Source organism: Melanerpes formicivorus, unplaced genomic scaffold (genome assembly GCF_026170545.1).
Source record: "Melanerpes formicivorus ecotype bairdi unplaced genomic scaffold, bMelFor1.0.p_v2 SCAF_2, whole genome shotgun sequence".
Taxonomy (NCBI): domain Eukaryota; kingdom Metazoa; phylum Chordata; class Aves; order Piciformes; family Picidae; genus Melanerpes; species Melanerpes formicivorus.
The window spans coordinates 16,356,325-16,371,446 of record NW_027142354.1 but is presented as its reverse complement, the minus strand read 5'-3'; the positions used below and the strand labels follow the sequence as shown (position 1 = coordinate 16,371,446).

Genomic DNA, 15,122 nt, shown 5'->3' with positions numbered 1-15,122 from the left:
TTAAGCATTTAACATATAAGCCCTGTTCTTTTCATTGGGATTAATATGGCAAGAAAATACTAAATAACAGAGTCTCTTTCCCCCATTGAAAGAATACTCTCCTTTCTCACCTTAAGTCTAAGATCTACTTACTTTTCATGTATAACTTTCTTGGTATCCTCCCACAGAGATTGCAAGCGGTTTATCTCTTTGTCAGTCTCAGGGGCAAGTGTGATATCTTTTTGGGCTATTTGTTTTGCTTTGTCCGTGAGCCACTGAAGTTCATGCTGGTGAGAATTCAACTCCTCATCAAGCTGGTTAAAGATCCTTAATCTGCAATTCAAAAGGTACTTTTTTTTTTTTTTGCATGAGAAAAGATGAAGAAGGAAGTATAAAACAGTTGCTGTTACTGTGCATAAAGTTCCCATTTTTTCTAGCATTTTGTACAATATCTTCAGAAAATGAAGTGTTATTTGGATTTTTTTCTGCTACAACTGGGCTCAGAATGTCCTTTTCCTGATACAACTACAGCTATACAATTACAAAGAGATATATATATATATCTTCACCTCATACAATGACTTGGAAATATACTCAAATATTTAGATGAATACTTTATGATAGTAAGTGTTTTAAATTCCTTCAGCACATGTATAGTCTTCAGTTCTGTAAAAGCAGAGACAGCTGTTAGATGGAATTTCTAACAGCTATTAGGAACTTGGATTAATTCAGACAAAATAAATTGCTAAGACAACAAATCTTCTGAACTTTCAATATAAAAGATTAGTCCAGGTTCTGCCCACGTTCCTCCACCCAAACAGATAATTTACTTACAAAATTTAAATATATATATGTCTAGTACAAAACAAGGTACTCGGGCAGAAAACTCATATGCCTCCAATGCATCATAAAATGTCTAGAGATTGAAAGCAAATCATGAAATGCCAATATTAGGATTAATCATTTTTTTCTACCTTTGCTGGAGGGCTTGTAGTGTTGTCTCCTTCAGACCCTCCTTGTCAGCTTTTTCCTCAGTGTCTTCAAAACTCTTCAGTAGCTGCTCTTTACGTTCCATGAAAGATCTTCGCAAGGCTCCAAGGGCTTGTGCCTCACTCTGTTTGGTTCCCAGTAGGTTTTGAACTGCCTCCAGTTCCAAGTACAGATTATCCACCACAGCCCTGCAGGAGGTCCTCTGCTCAGAATTGCTCTGTTTCAGGTGATACTGGGCCTTAGTAAGGGAACCATCCAAACTGATGGCAATAGATTCCAGCTTGTTAAGCTCTTGAATGACATCATTGAGTTCCTTCTCCAGAAGCTCAGATTTAGCTTTATCCATATTTCCTGTTTTTTCCACCGTCTGCCTCAACTGGTGGAGCGCTCCTGATGAAGCACTACGAAAGTCTAAGAATACCCTCAGCTGATCTAGAGCCTCTTGTCTTTGGCTAGTTATTTGACTTGCCTCCTGGAAGATCTGAAAGCAATCTTCAGTCTTTCCCAGCAATGTCTGCTGGTCCTCTGGGCAGCTGAAAGAACACAATTTATCTACATGTTCCTTCAGACTTTGTAATTGCTGCTTCTTACTTTGGACTTCCATTGAGTGGTTCTATGAGAAAGAAAGAAAATATGACTAGGTTTACTATTCCTATCAAAAGCTCAGAAAATATTTTAGTACTAAAATTATGACCAAAACAAGTATTACTGAGGGATTTTCAGTCAGAACAACTCAATGTTATAACTTTGCTTAAAATCTGCATGTGACTGCAACAGCGTATTGATTTTCAAACAAATGAAAATCCTCATACTAGTCTTAGATGAGTATTTAGCTGACTGCACTGTAAAATTTCTCTGTCTTTAATACTTACATCCAAAAGTTTACCTTATTGTGAGATGCAGCTAGTTGTTGCTCATCTGTATTTATCTCTGAGGTGGCTTGTAGTTCAGCAAGAAACTGCTTAATCCAGTCTGAAAACCTGAGCAGGAGCTCATCAATCTGCCCATGCTCAGCAACAAGAGACTGAAGGAAGTTGATCCTATAAGATGGCAGATGTAAATATGAATGCACTTGATGTAAATTAATCACTACCCATAATCAAAATCACAGCTAACTGGAGACAGCATTAAAATCAATGCCAGGTGGAAGGAAAGAAGAGAATGTTAACTCATGTTACAAGTGTCATGACTGCTGTGTTGATGTTTTAACTGGAGAATAACATAATATTTGAAAGCACCAGTTTGCCTCTTTTCTGTTTCCACTGTTTTATTCATATCAGCAATTAGAAGTGTCATAATCAATTAAGTAATGTTCTTCAACTTTTCTTCACAGGGACAGTCCAGCAAAGAGGCTGATATTGATAGAACCTAACCTTCAGTCTTCAGATGTAGCAGTTCTGTTTGCCCTGTCACCTGCAACACTGCCTGTAAGGTGAGCGGCTTATTCATTTAGGCAAGAGGTGAGTAAGTGAGGGTCAAGTCTTCTCAGAGGAACGTGACTGAAAGGAGAAATGCATCCAGAGGAGTACTAGGCACCCAGCAGAATCAAGATTTTAAACCTTCACCTTAAAAAAGGTTTTGTCATTTACCTTCCCATTTCCCTTTGAAATTTGTCTGTATAATTTTTAATGTGAAATGCTATGTAGAAGATCAGTATATTGTAAAATAAACATATTGATAATGCACCTAGGAAACCACATCACTGACTAGGGTCTATTAATTAAGCTCCTTTACAGATAGTAAAATAAATATTTTCATCACCAAAACAACTGAATTCTAGATATATGGTAACACAGGTTTGCAGGAGGAGGCAGTTTTCCTGAGCCTGACATGAGCCAACAGCCTACCAACTGAGCATTTACAGTATTTCTGGCAAATGAAAATTTCAAAGCTAATAGTGTGGTTTTTCACAAGTTAAAGTGTACAACTAAAGAAATGCAGCACAGATATTACAGACTTTGCAAGTAACTGAGAAAATACAGTATTATCTTCATTTCCAGCCCCACACTTCTGCAAGCAGAACTCTTCTGTCAAAAACACAGGAAAAGATTGTGCCAAGAAGACAGGGTGATAAATCTGTGGGATTCCCCACATCCTATTCCTGGGAGATCAGGGTTTAACAGGAAGCTGAAACTGTTTCAGAGCTGGGATTCCTCATCTGAATAATGGTCACTCTCATTTAACATGTGAAAACCATTCTGAAGCACACACCTTTTGTCAACAGTTTGTGGTAAAGCTTTCCACCTCTCATCCAGCTCTTCAAATTTTTCTTTCATCATTTCCACACACTTTTCAGAAGCTGTTGGCAATAGTGACTTATTTAAATGTAATAGGCTTGCATAGACTGAAGTATGAGACTCAATATCTGCTTTCAAATCCTGGAAAAACAATAGAATATAAGCCTTGCAATCAAGTGTGCCATCATATTTTGCAAAATAACAAAACCAATAAAAAATCTGTTGCAGGTTTCCAGTACGCTATTTTGAGGCAACTGAATGACTACAGACAAATTCTTGGAGGAACTGAAGTCCATTAGGACAAGCAGGAACTCAACACCTCCCAGAGAGCTAAATCTCATACAGTGATAATTTAATACTTCCCTAGGACCTTTCCAAAGCCCAGAATCAAATGAGGACTATAATGGAATGAGTCCATCCTTCAAGAGACACAGAAACAAACTGGGAACTACAGAGGGACAATCTTTCAGTTGAAACATACCTGCAGTGATTGCAGTTCACCTTCCAGTTTAACTCTGTCAGGAGAAACATACTCCTCTGAAGGCCTGGCTGTAGCTTCACATCCCTCCAACCAGGTCAGGAAGGCAGACAACTGCTTCTCCTGCCTAACAAAATCACAACGTAGTTAACTCAAGTCTTCCCCTTGGTCTCACATAATGACTACCGATGTGAGTCTACTTACTTCTGCCACTGAGCCAGGAGAGTCTCTAATAAGGTCTGTTTCTCTTTAGCATTTTCTAGCACTTTTTCATATTTCTGCTGTAATGTTGTGACCTCTTGAGCAGCTTTTTCTTTGTTGGTCACCTTTCGAGCACAGGCTGAGAGAGAGGCCAGTGTGTTGCTCAGTTTTTCCACAGTATGACAAAGGTCCTAACAAAAATGTCAAAGAAACAGAAGCAGCATACATAAACAACAGAATTATGGCAATGAGGGTGTAGAGAAGTCTGTACTTCTATTCAAAATTTAAAGCAATGATACATGCACCAGATTATGAAGTCATTTCATAGCTTACATTTTGCACAGAACAATCCCAAGATACATGGGATATCAATCAACCAGCCTGCAGTGGGGAAAGACTTTCTTAAAAAGAAAATTAAAGAAAAACATCAACAAAAGAGTAAGATCTGAATGAGTGACACAGGCTGATCATATAGGACAAACCACAAACTCACTAACATCTAAGACTTGCTCTAATTTGTACATATACAGTAAACACGAAAGCTCACTCTGACATGAGAGGACTGCCAGACTTGCAGCTCAGGTCATGACATGGGAGAGGTAGGGAATAGTTACTGCAAACTTCTATCAGCGTTAGCTTAGGGTCTTTTTCATAGAAATGGCATCTGATGTTGACTAGTCTTTCCAATATGGCATTTCTAGAGAGCTAGGAAACTTCTTCATTTGAAAATCATTGACACGTGGTACAATATGTTAGAAAAACACAACATTAAATAAATCTCAGACCACTAAAGTTTCTACTCATAGATGTACAATAATAACAAGAGTAGTAATGGTTTTAATCACAGTTGTGAAAGAAATCATGTAGAGGAGGAAATATGAAATATACAGCAACAAGCCACTGATGTTTAAATTATAATAAATTAAAACAATTAAAGCATTGGATTATCACAATCCTGTAGGCAGGACAAGAGTTTACAGTAGTATAATCAGCCTATTCTTAATGTTTAAAAGCCACTACAAATAAAGGTTACATGTGCTGTCGAAACAGACTCTCCATATGTGAAATATGTTTCCTCAACAAGTGTCAAGCTTTTTTTTTTAACAGGCCAGGTCTTCCTTGCATATGGCCTTTGGAAATAGGTAACCCTAACCTCAGAAGACATTGTATGTATCATACTGCAAGAACAGTATGACTAAAAGATTTTACAATATATTCTTAGATAAAAAGATGATGATTATTGTGTGAAGAACACATCACAAGCTTACAAACTCAGACAAAAATTGTTACACCAAGTTCCCTGAGATATGAAATTCATTCTAGTTTGAATACAAATCCAATATTTGTTTATGCTGTGATGGACTGAACCAAAAGTCCAAACATCCACAGATTTCTGGCATCACAGACAAAAGCTTTTCAGTTCAAACTCTGTTCACTCTTTGCATTCCACTCCCCAAAAACCTACTTCCAATGAGATTTAATATTTTAAAAAATCACAGAGTTCTATATACCAACATCCAAGATTCATTAAAATCTCTGAGGAAAAAGGTCTAACAGATATGCTTTTATTTTTTCCTTTTCATAATGTTAAAAACAAGAACCTGAAGGAATAATCCAACCTTTTAGGTCTTCCTTTCTCTACAGTGGGGAAAAACTTTACAAGCCTGTCTGAAATATTGAGATGAATTATCTAAGGAATCCTGCTTAAGCCTTCCCTGGTGCTGCCCACCACAATAAGCAGCTGGGGCCTTCTCCTGTCTCCACCTTGGGCTGTGTGGCATCAGCCCTTGGTCCAGAGGGTACTGGCATTTCCCTGAGGAGGTCGGTGTGGCACCATTTCCCTTGACTCTGTGGCAGGAATTCCTGGCCACATGCTCACCGTGAAATCCTGAAGGGCTGTGTAAGTTGCTGCTGCTGAAGAGCATGTGAGAGGCTCGGTTACCTTAGCTTCAAATTCAGACACTGCCTGCTGCACCTATCAAGAAAAGGCAAACCAGAGAGTCTAAAACTTGCAGGAAATATATAAATAATGGTTTAAATGACATCTTTTAAAGACTTAGTATTAAGTATTTAATACTTAAATATTAATAGAATATTATATCCTAAGCTTTTGTAGTGCTGAATGTCTTTTGAAGTTGAAAGATGCTAATCGTGCTCAGCTCCTTGTGATTGGGGTGTGAAGGGGTGTGGGGGTATTGACAGTATTGACAGTATTATTATTTTTTCCTTATGACCTACTAATAATCCAAGATGGGTTTACAAGAAGTGTTTATAAGAGATATAGGTGTGGTTTATTACTGCAATATGCAGGAGAATGACTTTGGTTTTCCAAAAGACAGCACAATTTATTGAGCATGTATATAATTCAGTGCCTTCCTGAGCCTTCTTTTCAAAGCACAAATTTATGCACAGAGATCTTGCAATTATCTTAAAAATCTGCTCATATATTCTAGTCCATCCTATTATAATATGCCTTTTATATTCAGCTTTGGAAAGAGTAATTCTACATATTGCTGCAAACAATCCATTAAATTTTACATTGTCTACCTGCTTAAGGCTTTCTTCATATTTCTGCTGTGCTGATACATTCCCTGTGATTGTTCCTTCCAGTCTCTGAGCATGGTCTCTTAGCTCTTCCCAATACCTTTTGACTTGAGTCAGTTTGGCTTTAATACGTGCACATTCTCCAGAGGTAATAAACTTGGAAAAAGACTTGGCTTCATCCTCTAGTTTTGAGATTCCAGTTATTTTGCCATCTATTTCTTTATTAATAACCTAAAATGTAAAGTAATAGCAAATAAACACTTTTTTTTTAATTATCTGAATAATATTTTCCACTTCATTCTGAGTTGCTAATATTATTTGTTAAATAAGTAACTATGAGGAGAGTTCATTGATCTCTTGAAAGAAACAGCTGCAAACTCTTCAATATGCCCTGCAATTTTTTTCTTGAAATTAGTGCTCGAAAAAAGTTTGAAAAATAGTCTGCTCTAAATAAATTGTCTGTGAAAAACAACTAGAATTGGCTGAAGTGCATATTTTTTGTAAGCAGACAAGGTGGTTCATATTTTACCATCTCTTATTTCAAATGAATACACAATTCTCTTAAAGATTCAAAGTAAATAAAAGGCAAAAAAAAAAGTAAGTTGAAACCAATATCATTCAGAAGCTGAAGTCTAACAGTTGATTGTTTAGCAAATTTTCAAGCACTTACAAAATAAAACAGGTTATGATTTGAAAACTAATAGAGTGTTTAATCTTCTAATTTAAAATTCTATTGTATAATAAAAAATAAATTAAATTAGATGATGAGGTAGGATGAATGGGCCCTCAGATAAAGGATTAAATAAAGAACCCCATTACAGCATAAACAAGAAACCATGAAAAAAGAGTGATAATGGCCTTTGGTACTTTTCAGCTGTCTTGTGTGTCAACTAGTAAATGCACAAAGACAAACTAGCACTGGTTTACATTGCATCAGCTGCAGCACAGCAACTGACAAGTATTGTTTTGTGCCTGCTTTTATTGCAAATTAGAAGCAAACCTGAAAATGTACAACATCCAAGATAGAAACTTATGGTGTTTCCCATGCAGTGGCTATTTATCCAGTAAGCATCAGTGAACTTGGAAATAAGACTTTTTTGTCCCAAACAGAATTGTTTTCTGCTGATATAGCATGTGCGTGGAGTTCTTCTCAAAAGTAGTGAGAATCACTCACTGGGAGAGAACTGAAAAAGCCAAGAGTGCTCTTTGAAACTGAAACAGGCAACAGCAACACGATAAATATGCCGATGAAAACCTTCCTGAAAATGCGCTCTCAAAAACAGAAAGTGCCCTCCTTCTGCTACAATTGTGAATAAAAATATGGTATCTCTTCTTGCCATTGTAAAGCTCAGGAGTGGCTTGCTGCAACAGTCTAGAATTAGCAGGTTGATGGTACAGAAGAAAATGTGATGCTGTAAGCATTTATGGTGTCTTTTTATGCAATATATTCTGAATTAATTTGGATTATAAAAAAACCTTTTTTGCATGAGAATACAGTGCTGAGGAAAAAATACTGGATTTGCAGCCCTGAAGCTGAAATTATCTAACAATGCAGCAGATACAAATGTGGCAGTGTTTTTTCACTCCCACGCTTTTCTGTTAAATGTGCTCTTACATAAAAGAAGGTGGATAATTGAGGCCTTCAAACTCTCACTGAGTCTGCCACCAATGGTAACTACTTGTGATAACTGTCATTCTCTTCCACCAGGAATTTTTGAGAAATGTGTGGGTGAAAATCTGGCTCTGCTGAAGTCACTGGGGTTTTGCAATCTATGTCACCAAAAGTAGAATACTGCTGCGTACGATAATTACATTGAGCTGACCCCAAGTTCACCCAAAGATAGCAGGGAACGTGCTATTTTTTATTAATCTGCCTCATGCTGCAGTATCTCTTACTAATATGTTTTCCTGGAAATTATGAGCTAAGTATGCTTAGCATTGTGACACAGATTAACTCAGGAAACTTACAAAATAATCTCCACAAAATTCTCCAAAATCAGGCACAAGGCAGTGCTGCTGAAGACCTCTACCTATGTCCATGCACCAGAGGTCAGAGGACTCATTTCATGTGTCACAGTTCATACAGCTCATTTGTTCACCTGATTTACAACGATGTATTCCAGCTTTTATCTGGCATGTTTTCTCTGCTTTACATCTGTTTACTCAAGAGATTTCTAAGCATTTCCTGCTCACTATTTTCCTTCTTTGATGATATTTTAATGAGGAAGAATTATGGTGGAATTTTCAGAAAGTTGCAATGCAGTATAAAAATTACTGCTCACCAGCTATATAGCATTTCTGGGAAACTGGCTTGAATGGGCTAGTAGGGCATAAGTAGACTCCACTTAGGCAAGAACTGTCACACCGTAATGCAATTTGCTGCACTTATTTTCTGTCTTAACAAAGGAATCCTGTCCACTAACTACTGAAAAGCATGGCATGACAATGTACGCCAGGGGAATAAGTGCATACGTGGTATTTCACAAGGAAACTGTTTTTGAATTGCTGTGATGATGAATCAAGAATGCAAGCATTGCTTTGTTCATCAGTGATGAAATCAAGATTGTATTTGTTTGATGTTTGTGAATTTGTGATCCTTTGGAAATATTTAGTGTCATTCTGGACCATGTTTGGAAGCAGCTGCACACCTGCGCACTCTCTCAAGAGCAAGTAGGTCACAGAAAATGTCAGTAAGCACGGCATATTGAAACACTTTGTCCTCTCAGAAACATGTAGTCTCAGAAAAGGTACATTTTTATTTGTGGGAGGATATGAAGTCAGCCCTTGAAATGCAATTCTTGGAGACAATATGCACCTCAGTTAGCAATAAGAGCCTAAACCACTATGTACTGTGTCTACTAGAATGTATGCAGACTTTAAGACAGTATAAATATAATAGCAATAAATAGTAGATATGTTTGCAAGCTACCAAGAGCAAGAATTTCTTTATTATTTTAGCATAAAAGTACATAAATAATTTTAGAACTTTAGCTTGCAAGATTTAAAACAAGTTCTACATCCACTAGCCGATAAGTGTTTTAAAATAGAAGAGCTTTATATACCTTGTATTTATGTGGCTATTTCAAACACTGGTTAAGATTACTCAAAAAATAAGTATAAATTAAATAGTATTTTTGGCCATACACACAAAGGCTCCATACATATAAACTAAACACTTAAAAAAACAAAAGGACCAAAAAAAAAAAAAAAGAAGAAAAAAAAAGAGGCAGCCTATAAGAATTTTCCTTTAGTTTATGTAAAATCCTTACTGCTTCGTATATTCATGTACAAAGTATGACATCATCACATCATGGTAGTTCTGAAACATAAAATATCTGTTCTTCCATTTGGCCTCTAGTAAAATGACAGATAAATAGTCTTTAAATGCTAAACATAACAAGAACTAATCACCTTGATTTGGCTGATCTGTATGTCCAAAGGAGATGATGATGTTTCCAAAGTTTTCAGTTCTTTTTCTTGTTCAGCTATCCAGAGGTACAAAGCTTCAAAATTATTGCCAAATTGATCCCACTTGTTTTTCACCATTTCCATGCTTTTAATACTAAAATTAACCAAATTAATTAAAAAGAATAAACAGTTTAATATCATGAACCTGCCCATATTCTTGCTAGAATAAAAATGTAACTTATTTAGTCTATATGAGGGTCATTTTCAAAACTCTTGAGTTCAGAGGACCAAGCTGTATACCTAAATTAAACCTTGGTTCTCCCTTGGACTGTACACCCAAATTCAAACAATTGTATTAGTCACAGTGGGGACATTGAGATGTGAAACAGTACAGCTTCATTAGTCAGCTGTATGCCAAGAATCATTTTACATCAAGACGAGAAAGGAAAAGTAATGCAAATATGATTTCTATGAAATATGGAAGAACGATTATATCATATATCTAAGAACTGAGATGACTGAGTGCATAGAGCATAGATGTTAGTCATTTAGTCACCAGTGTATTGTGGATGTACAAGCATTCACCAACGCTTGACTGCTTTATTAAACATAAGTTTTTTATAACAGCAGTCTCCCCATTTTACAGGAAGTTTGTATTTTCTGAGGCAATGCTTTCATATCAATCCAAAGAATCAATAACAGATGAGAATCAACTGCCTCAGAGTTGATTTATATTCTTTGAAACATACATTATAAGTATGTTAAAAAGCAACAGATAATGACTGATTCTTGTATATCTTGGACAGCAAACAAAGCACTTTTTTATCACAAGGAAAAAGCCTAAAAACCACTATAATCCCTTCCAGTATACAAGTTTCTGCTCTTTCAAAATCACTGTAAAGAAATCAATGCTAATGTAGGCCCTACACACAGGTTGCAAAATATGCACTTTCCATTTCACTGAGAATACAAAAATTTCCTCAGAAAAGTCTATTACAAAATTCCAAAATACATTTTTCTTTTAAATATAGTCTTAAAAACTATTCCATTCTAACAAGTTTTATTTTTTTTCCCTCCATCATTAAAGCAAGAGAAAGCTTTAAGAAAAGATATAGTCTAAATATTTAAAAATTGGCCTTCTTATTTTTTCTTATCTTCACAATGCAAAAAAAACCCAAAAAACACAAGCAATGTCAACAGCCAACTACTGATACAATGGTAAAATTCAAATTATTTGTAGGAAATTGAAGTGCAAAAACATTTCATTCAAATCTAGCCTAAGCAAATATAGCTGGAAATCAGAATCAAGGGACCAACATCTGAAACCCCTTTGCCTTTGTATCTGTCCTTATGATTGTAAGAAAGCCACAGGCTGTGAAGAATAATGGCCCCAACAGTATACAGCTATGTTCCTTGGAAAACAGATGTGCTAGGTTAGCTCTGTTGGGGACTGTGGAGAGGTGTTCAAACTTACTTTCTCTTTCCTGTTCACTGGCATAGTATGTACCGTGCACATTTGGAATACCTTCACTTCAAATTGCTCGGTCAAGATTTTTTACTGATGACACGAGCCACAAATGTAAGCCTTACACACTGAGTTCTGTAGGTTCACTATAGAGACTTGTATATATTTGCATGTTTTGTGGAAGGCATTTATTTATTATCTGTCACAGTACCACAGACATTTGGTATAATCCATACATTTGACTAAAATCTATTTCATATCTGCATTGAAAGAAGATACCAAGGATGGCTTTCATTTAAAAACAGATGACATTATAAAAAAGTGAATATTCACTGTTGGAAGAAAGAATTTCTTGAACTGAAACATCACATTATTTTTTTCTCCAATATTGGACAAAATTATGTCTAAAGTAAAGTATTCAGTAGGATACGGTAAAATTTGTCCGCAAATCACTGTAATATGTCATACTGGAGAAAGTGTCATGTAAAACTATTAGACCACCAACAGTCAGAAAGTTACAGCTGCTGCACAAGCTAATTATTATGATTTACAACTGTTCTTTTATGCCTGGGAGAAAATGGCACCAAACTGTCAGTCTGACGATGGTCAGTAGGGGGAAGAAACCAATCATGTGGATATTGCCCTTTGCTCATATTCAGATGCAAGTGGTGGTACCTGATTAAACTTATAAAGCAAATTATTCTACATGATGATACCAGTAAGACAACATAGAATTGGCAGATATAGCTCTGATTTGTGTATTAGATCTAATATATGAAAAAAATACTAAGTTCATACATACATATAATTGTATGCCTATATGGATAAGAACTGCAGCAGCTGAAGTTGAAGCTGAGTGACTTGCGTTCAGTAACTGAGTTAGTTACTCGAGAAAAGAAATGGAATTTTAACAAATACAAAAAGCTACAAATATATACAGGACTTAATATTTTCTTGGAATTTGAACTTTGGATTTTTAAATAAAATTCAGCAAAAGATGCCTTTATATATTTTTTTGCAGCAGAAGCAGCGTTTGATAGTGCCCATGAAACAAAATCTGGGCATTCAGGTAAGATGAAGGCACTTCTTGACATTCCTGTGGAGAAAGTAGAATACTGAAAACTGTGGCAAATAGGGTAAATGTGCTGTTATTGTGCTGAGATTTTTCTTTCTAAAAGAGTCTAGTACCTCAAGAATATGTTTAATTCTCCCTTCTTCAAAGAATAGGACTTAAGTGACAGATTAAATGCAACTAAGTGCTTTGATAAACTATGTATTAAAAAAGATTGTTTATTTGCACACAGTCTTTTGACATATTTGGTAATATAACTTGGTTACTATGCCACAGCAAGCTGTGAATGACAGAACTGATGAGGCAACACGAACGTTGACAAGGTTTGATACAATCTTATAGTGAAGAATAAATATTAGGACTTGTTAAGAACGTACTCTTCTTCAAGAGTAACTTCCACTTTTTTCACTTGTTCTTGGATTGATTTTGCCTGTTGCTGAAGGGACTGCTTGTTCTTTGAACCAAGCTGTATCTCAGAAGAATTCTTCACCAAATTCTCAGCTTGCATTGCCATTGCTTCAGTCTGTTTAGAAAGTTCCTGTAAGGATGCAAGACACATTAATACAACAATTAAGAGTTTCCTATGTATACAGAAAACACAAAAAGTGTTTTTCCTTACTGTTTGTGGTTGGAAATATTGTCTGTATCCTCTATATATATACTAAGTGCCTAAATAAATAAAAACAATCTCTGAATAAAGTTATTCTCATGTTATGTTTAACAAATGTTCATTTGAAGCAAACTAGCTTGAATAAGAATGGAAACTATATGTCCAAAAGTTTTTAACCAATTAAAATGTGTTTTCTAGCTCCTCAATAAATGTGTGATTTGTGGAACATTATATTAATCTTTATTTAATCTTTAAATCTTACCCTTTAGGGAGATCTTGTATCTTGTAGCTTCTAATCTCACTTCATTCAGCAACTACTTCCTGTCACAAACACTAAGGCCAATGGATGCTGAGCATATCTCAAGATACGCATAATTTAGTATTAGATTCATGAAAGGGTAAGCAGTGTGACAGAGTGACAAATATACTAAAACACTCTGTTTACTCTTTTTTTATGGACCATGATATGCATGTGGCAAGTAGCAAACTACTTACAGCTGACTCTCAGTACAGCCTCTGTTCCTCAGATAGTCCCTGTCTTTTAAACTATAAAGTATTCTAGAACTAAGAAACTTCTTTTCTTCCTTCCTTCTTTCATTCTTTCTTTCCAGTCAATATTCACTTTGGAGGGCCATTCACATTTAAGCCATTCTCTTTCCCGTTACAGAAATGTTTAGTCTTCACTGTCCAAAAAACATTCCTGAGCTCTAGAAATACGCAGTAGCAATCCTTGCTTAAACAGTCTCATCCACCTTATAAATAAGTGATAAATTGAGCTGCAAAGACTATCCAGACTTCTAAGATATCAGTAGTCTCTTAACTACATTATAAAGTGTCATTTAAATTACGAGTTTCAATTCAAAGCAAGTTTGGATTTTAGCTCTTACTTTCTTTTATTCACCTTTGTGAGCTTGTGCTCCCCTTAGTTCTCACTTTTAGAGAGGAAAAAAAAAAAAGTACTGAAAAGAAGTCACTTTCAGTCACTTGTAAATCATAGCATTGGTTGATCCAACTTTCCAAAGACAGTTTTCACACCACGTAAGTTTAGATAAATTCCAATAAATATGTGGCACTTAGGAAAGCAAATTACTCCCATTACTTCTGTATTAGTAAATAAAACAGTCTGGGATAATTTTGCATTATCAAGGGCAAGTGGCATCTTATGGCTTATATCAGTGCTGTAGAAGTCTCTCCTTTTCCACCTCAGGGACAGAAGAATGCTAGTTAGCACAGTCCACGTAACCATGCCAAAGAGCACTCTACTGATGTTGATACGCTAGTGTTTGACACTGTCTAGCTGACTAGTATAGACAATGGCTAGTACAGACGATTACTGGGCATAAAATGGGAAGTCCTCAAAATCATTTTAATACATACATGCAGATTTCGAGTAACTCAAGATACTTTCATGAAATTAGTTTTTACTTACATCAGAAACCATAATAACTAGTATTCTGTGTATGTATAAAGAGGTAATAGCCTTCCTGGTACAGATATCACTTAATCAGAGAATCATCAAGGTTGGAAAAGACCTCTAAGATCATCAAGTCCAACCACCAACCCAACACCACCACGGCCACTAAACCATGTCCTCAGGTGCCATGGCCACGTGTTTCTTCCAGGGATAGTGACTCCAGCACACCTTCCTGGCACAACTTCAGGCCATTTCTTCTCATTCAATCACCTGGTAGAGAACTCTTTCAGGGAGTTGTAGAGGGCAATAAGGTCTCCTCTCAATCTCTTCTCCAGACTAAGCCACCCCAGTTTCCTCAGCTGCTTCTCACCAGACCTATTCTCCAGACCCTTCAACTAATGGTACCAGGGCACTAATTTTAATTGATCTACCCCTCTGCTTTCCCTCTTTAACTACATGCTGGGGGCCAGGCTTTAACATAAGCCCCCCTCAGCTACCCAAAAACCTACCAGGAGAATGCAAACACAGAGTGCATAGATCCTGAGATACGTACACACAACCCCATCCACAAATAAGCTCCAAGTGTGAGCTACAGCACTTGTAACACAAGAAGTGCAGAGCCAGGAGATGAATCTCCTGCACACAAGCCAGCAGCAGAAACATGAGAGGCACTTTCTCATCCAAAGACACTGGGGAGCAGCAGGGAGATTTAAAGCAAAGAGCT

At 36.4% G+C, this 15,122-nt stretch overlaps 1 protein-coding gene across 1 annotated transcript in view; it reads right to left on the bottom strand.

Annotated features, from left to right (window-relative positions):
• The window catches only part of SYNE1 (spectrin repeat containing nuclear envelope protein 1), a 317,978-nt gene that overhangs the window by 190,425 nt on the left and 112,431 nt on the right, over positions 1 to 15,122 (bottom strand). The window contains exons 33-42 of the mRNA XM_068151740.1: positions 12,752 to 12,912; positions 9,841 to 9,991; positions 6,433 to 6,660; positions 5,765 to 5,860; positions 3,889 to 4,076; positions 3,688 to 3,811; positions 3,181 to 3,347; positions 1,856 to 2,009; positions 954 to 1,582; positions 133 to 312 (exon numbers count right to left, since the gene is read on the bottom strand). Coding sequence (XP_068007841.1) covers positions 133 to 312; positions 954 to 1,582; positions 1,856 to 2,009; positions 3,181 to 3,347; positions 3,688 to 3,811; positions 3,889 to 4,076; positions 5,765 to 5,860; positions 6,433 to 6,660; positions 9,841 to 9,991; positions 12,752 to 12,912 — 2,078 coding nt within the window. The remainder of the gene's footprint in view (positions 1 to 132; positions 313 to 953; positions 1,583 to 1,855; positions 2,010 to 3,180; positions 3,348 to 3,687; positions 3,812 to 3,888; positions 4,077 to 5,764; positions 5,861 to 6,432; positions 6,661 to 9,840; positions 9,992 to 12,751; positions 12,913 to 15,122) is intronic.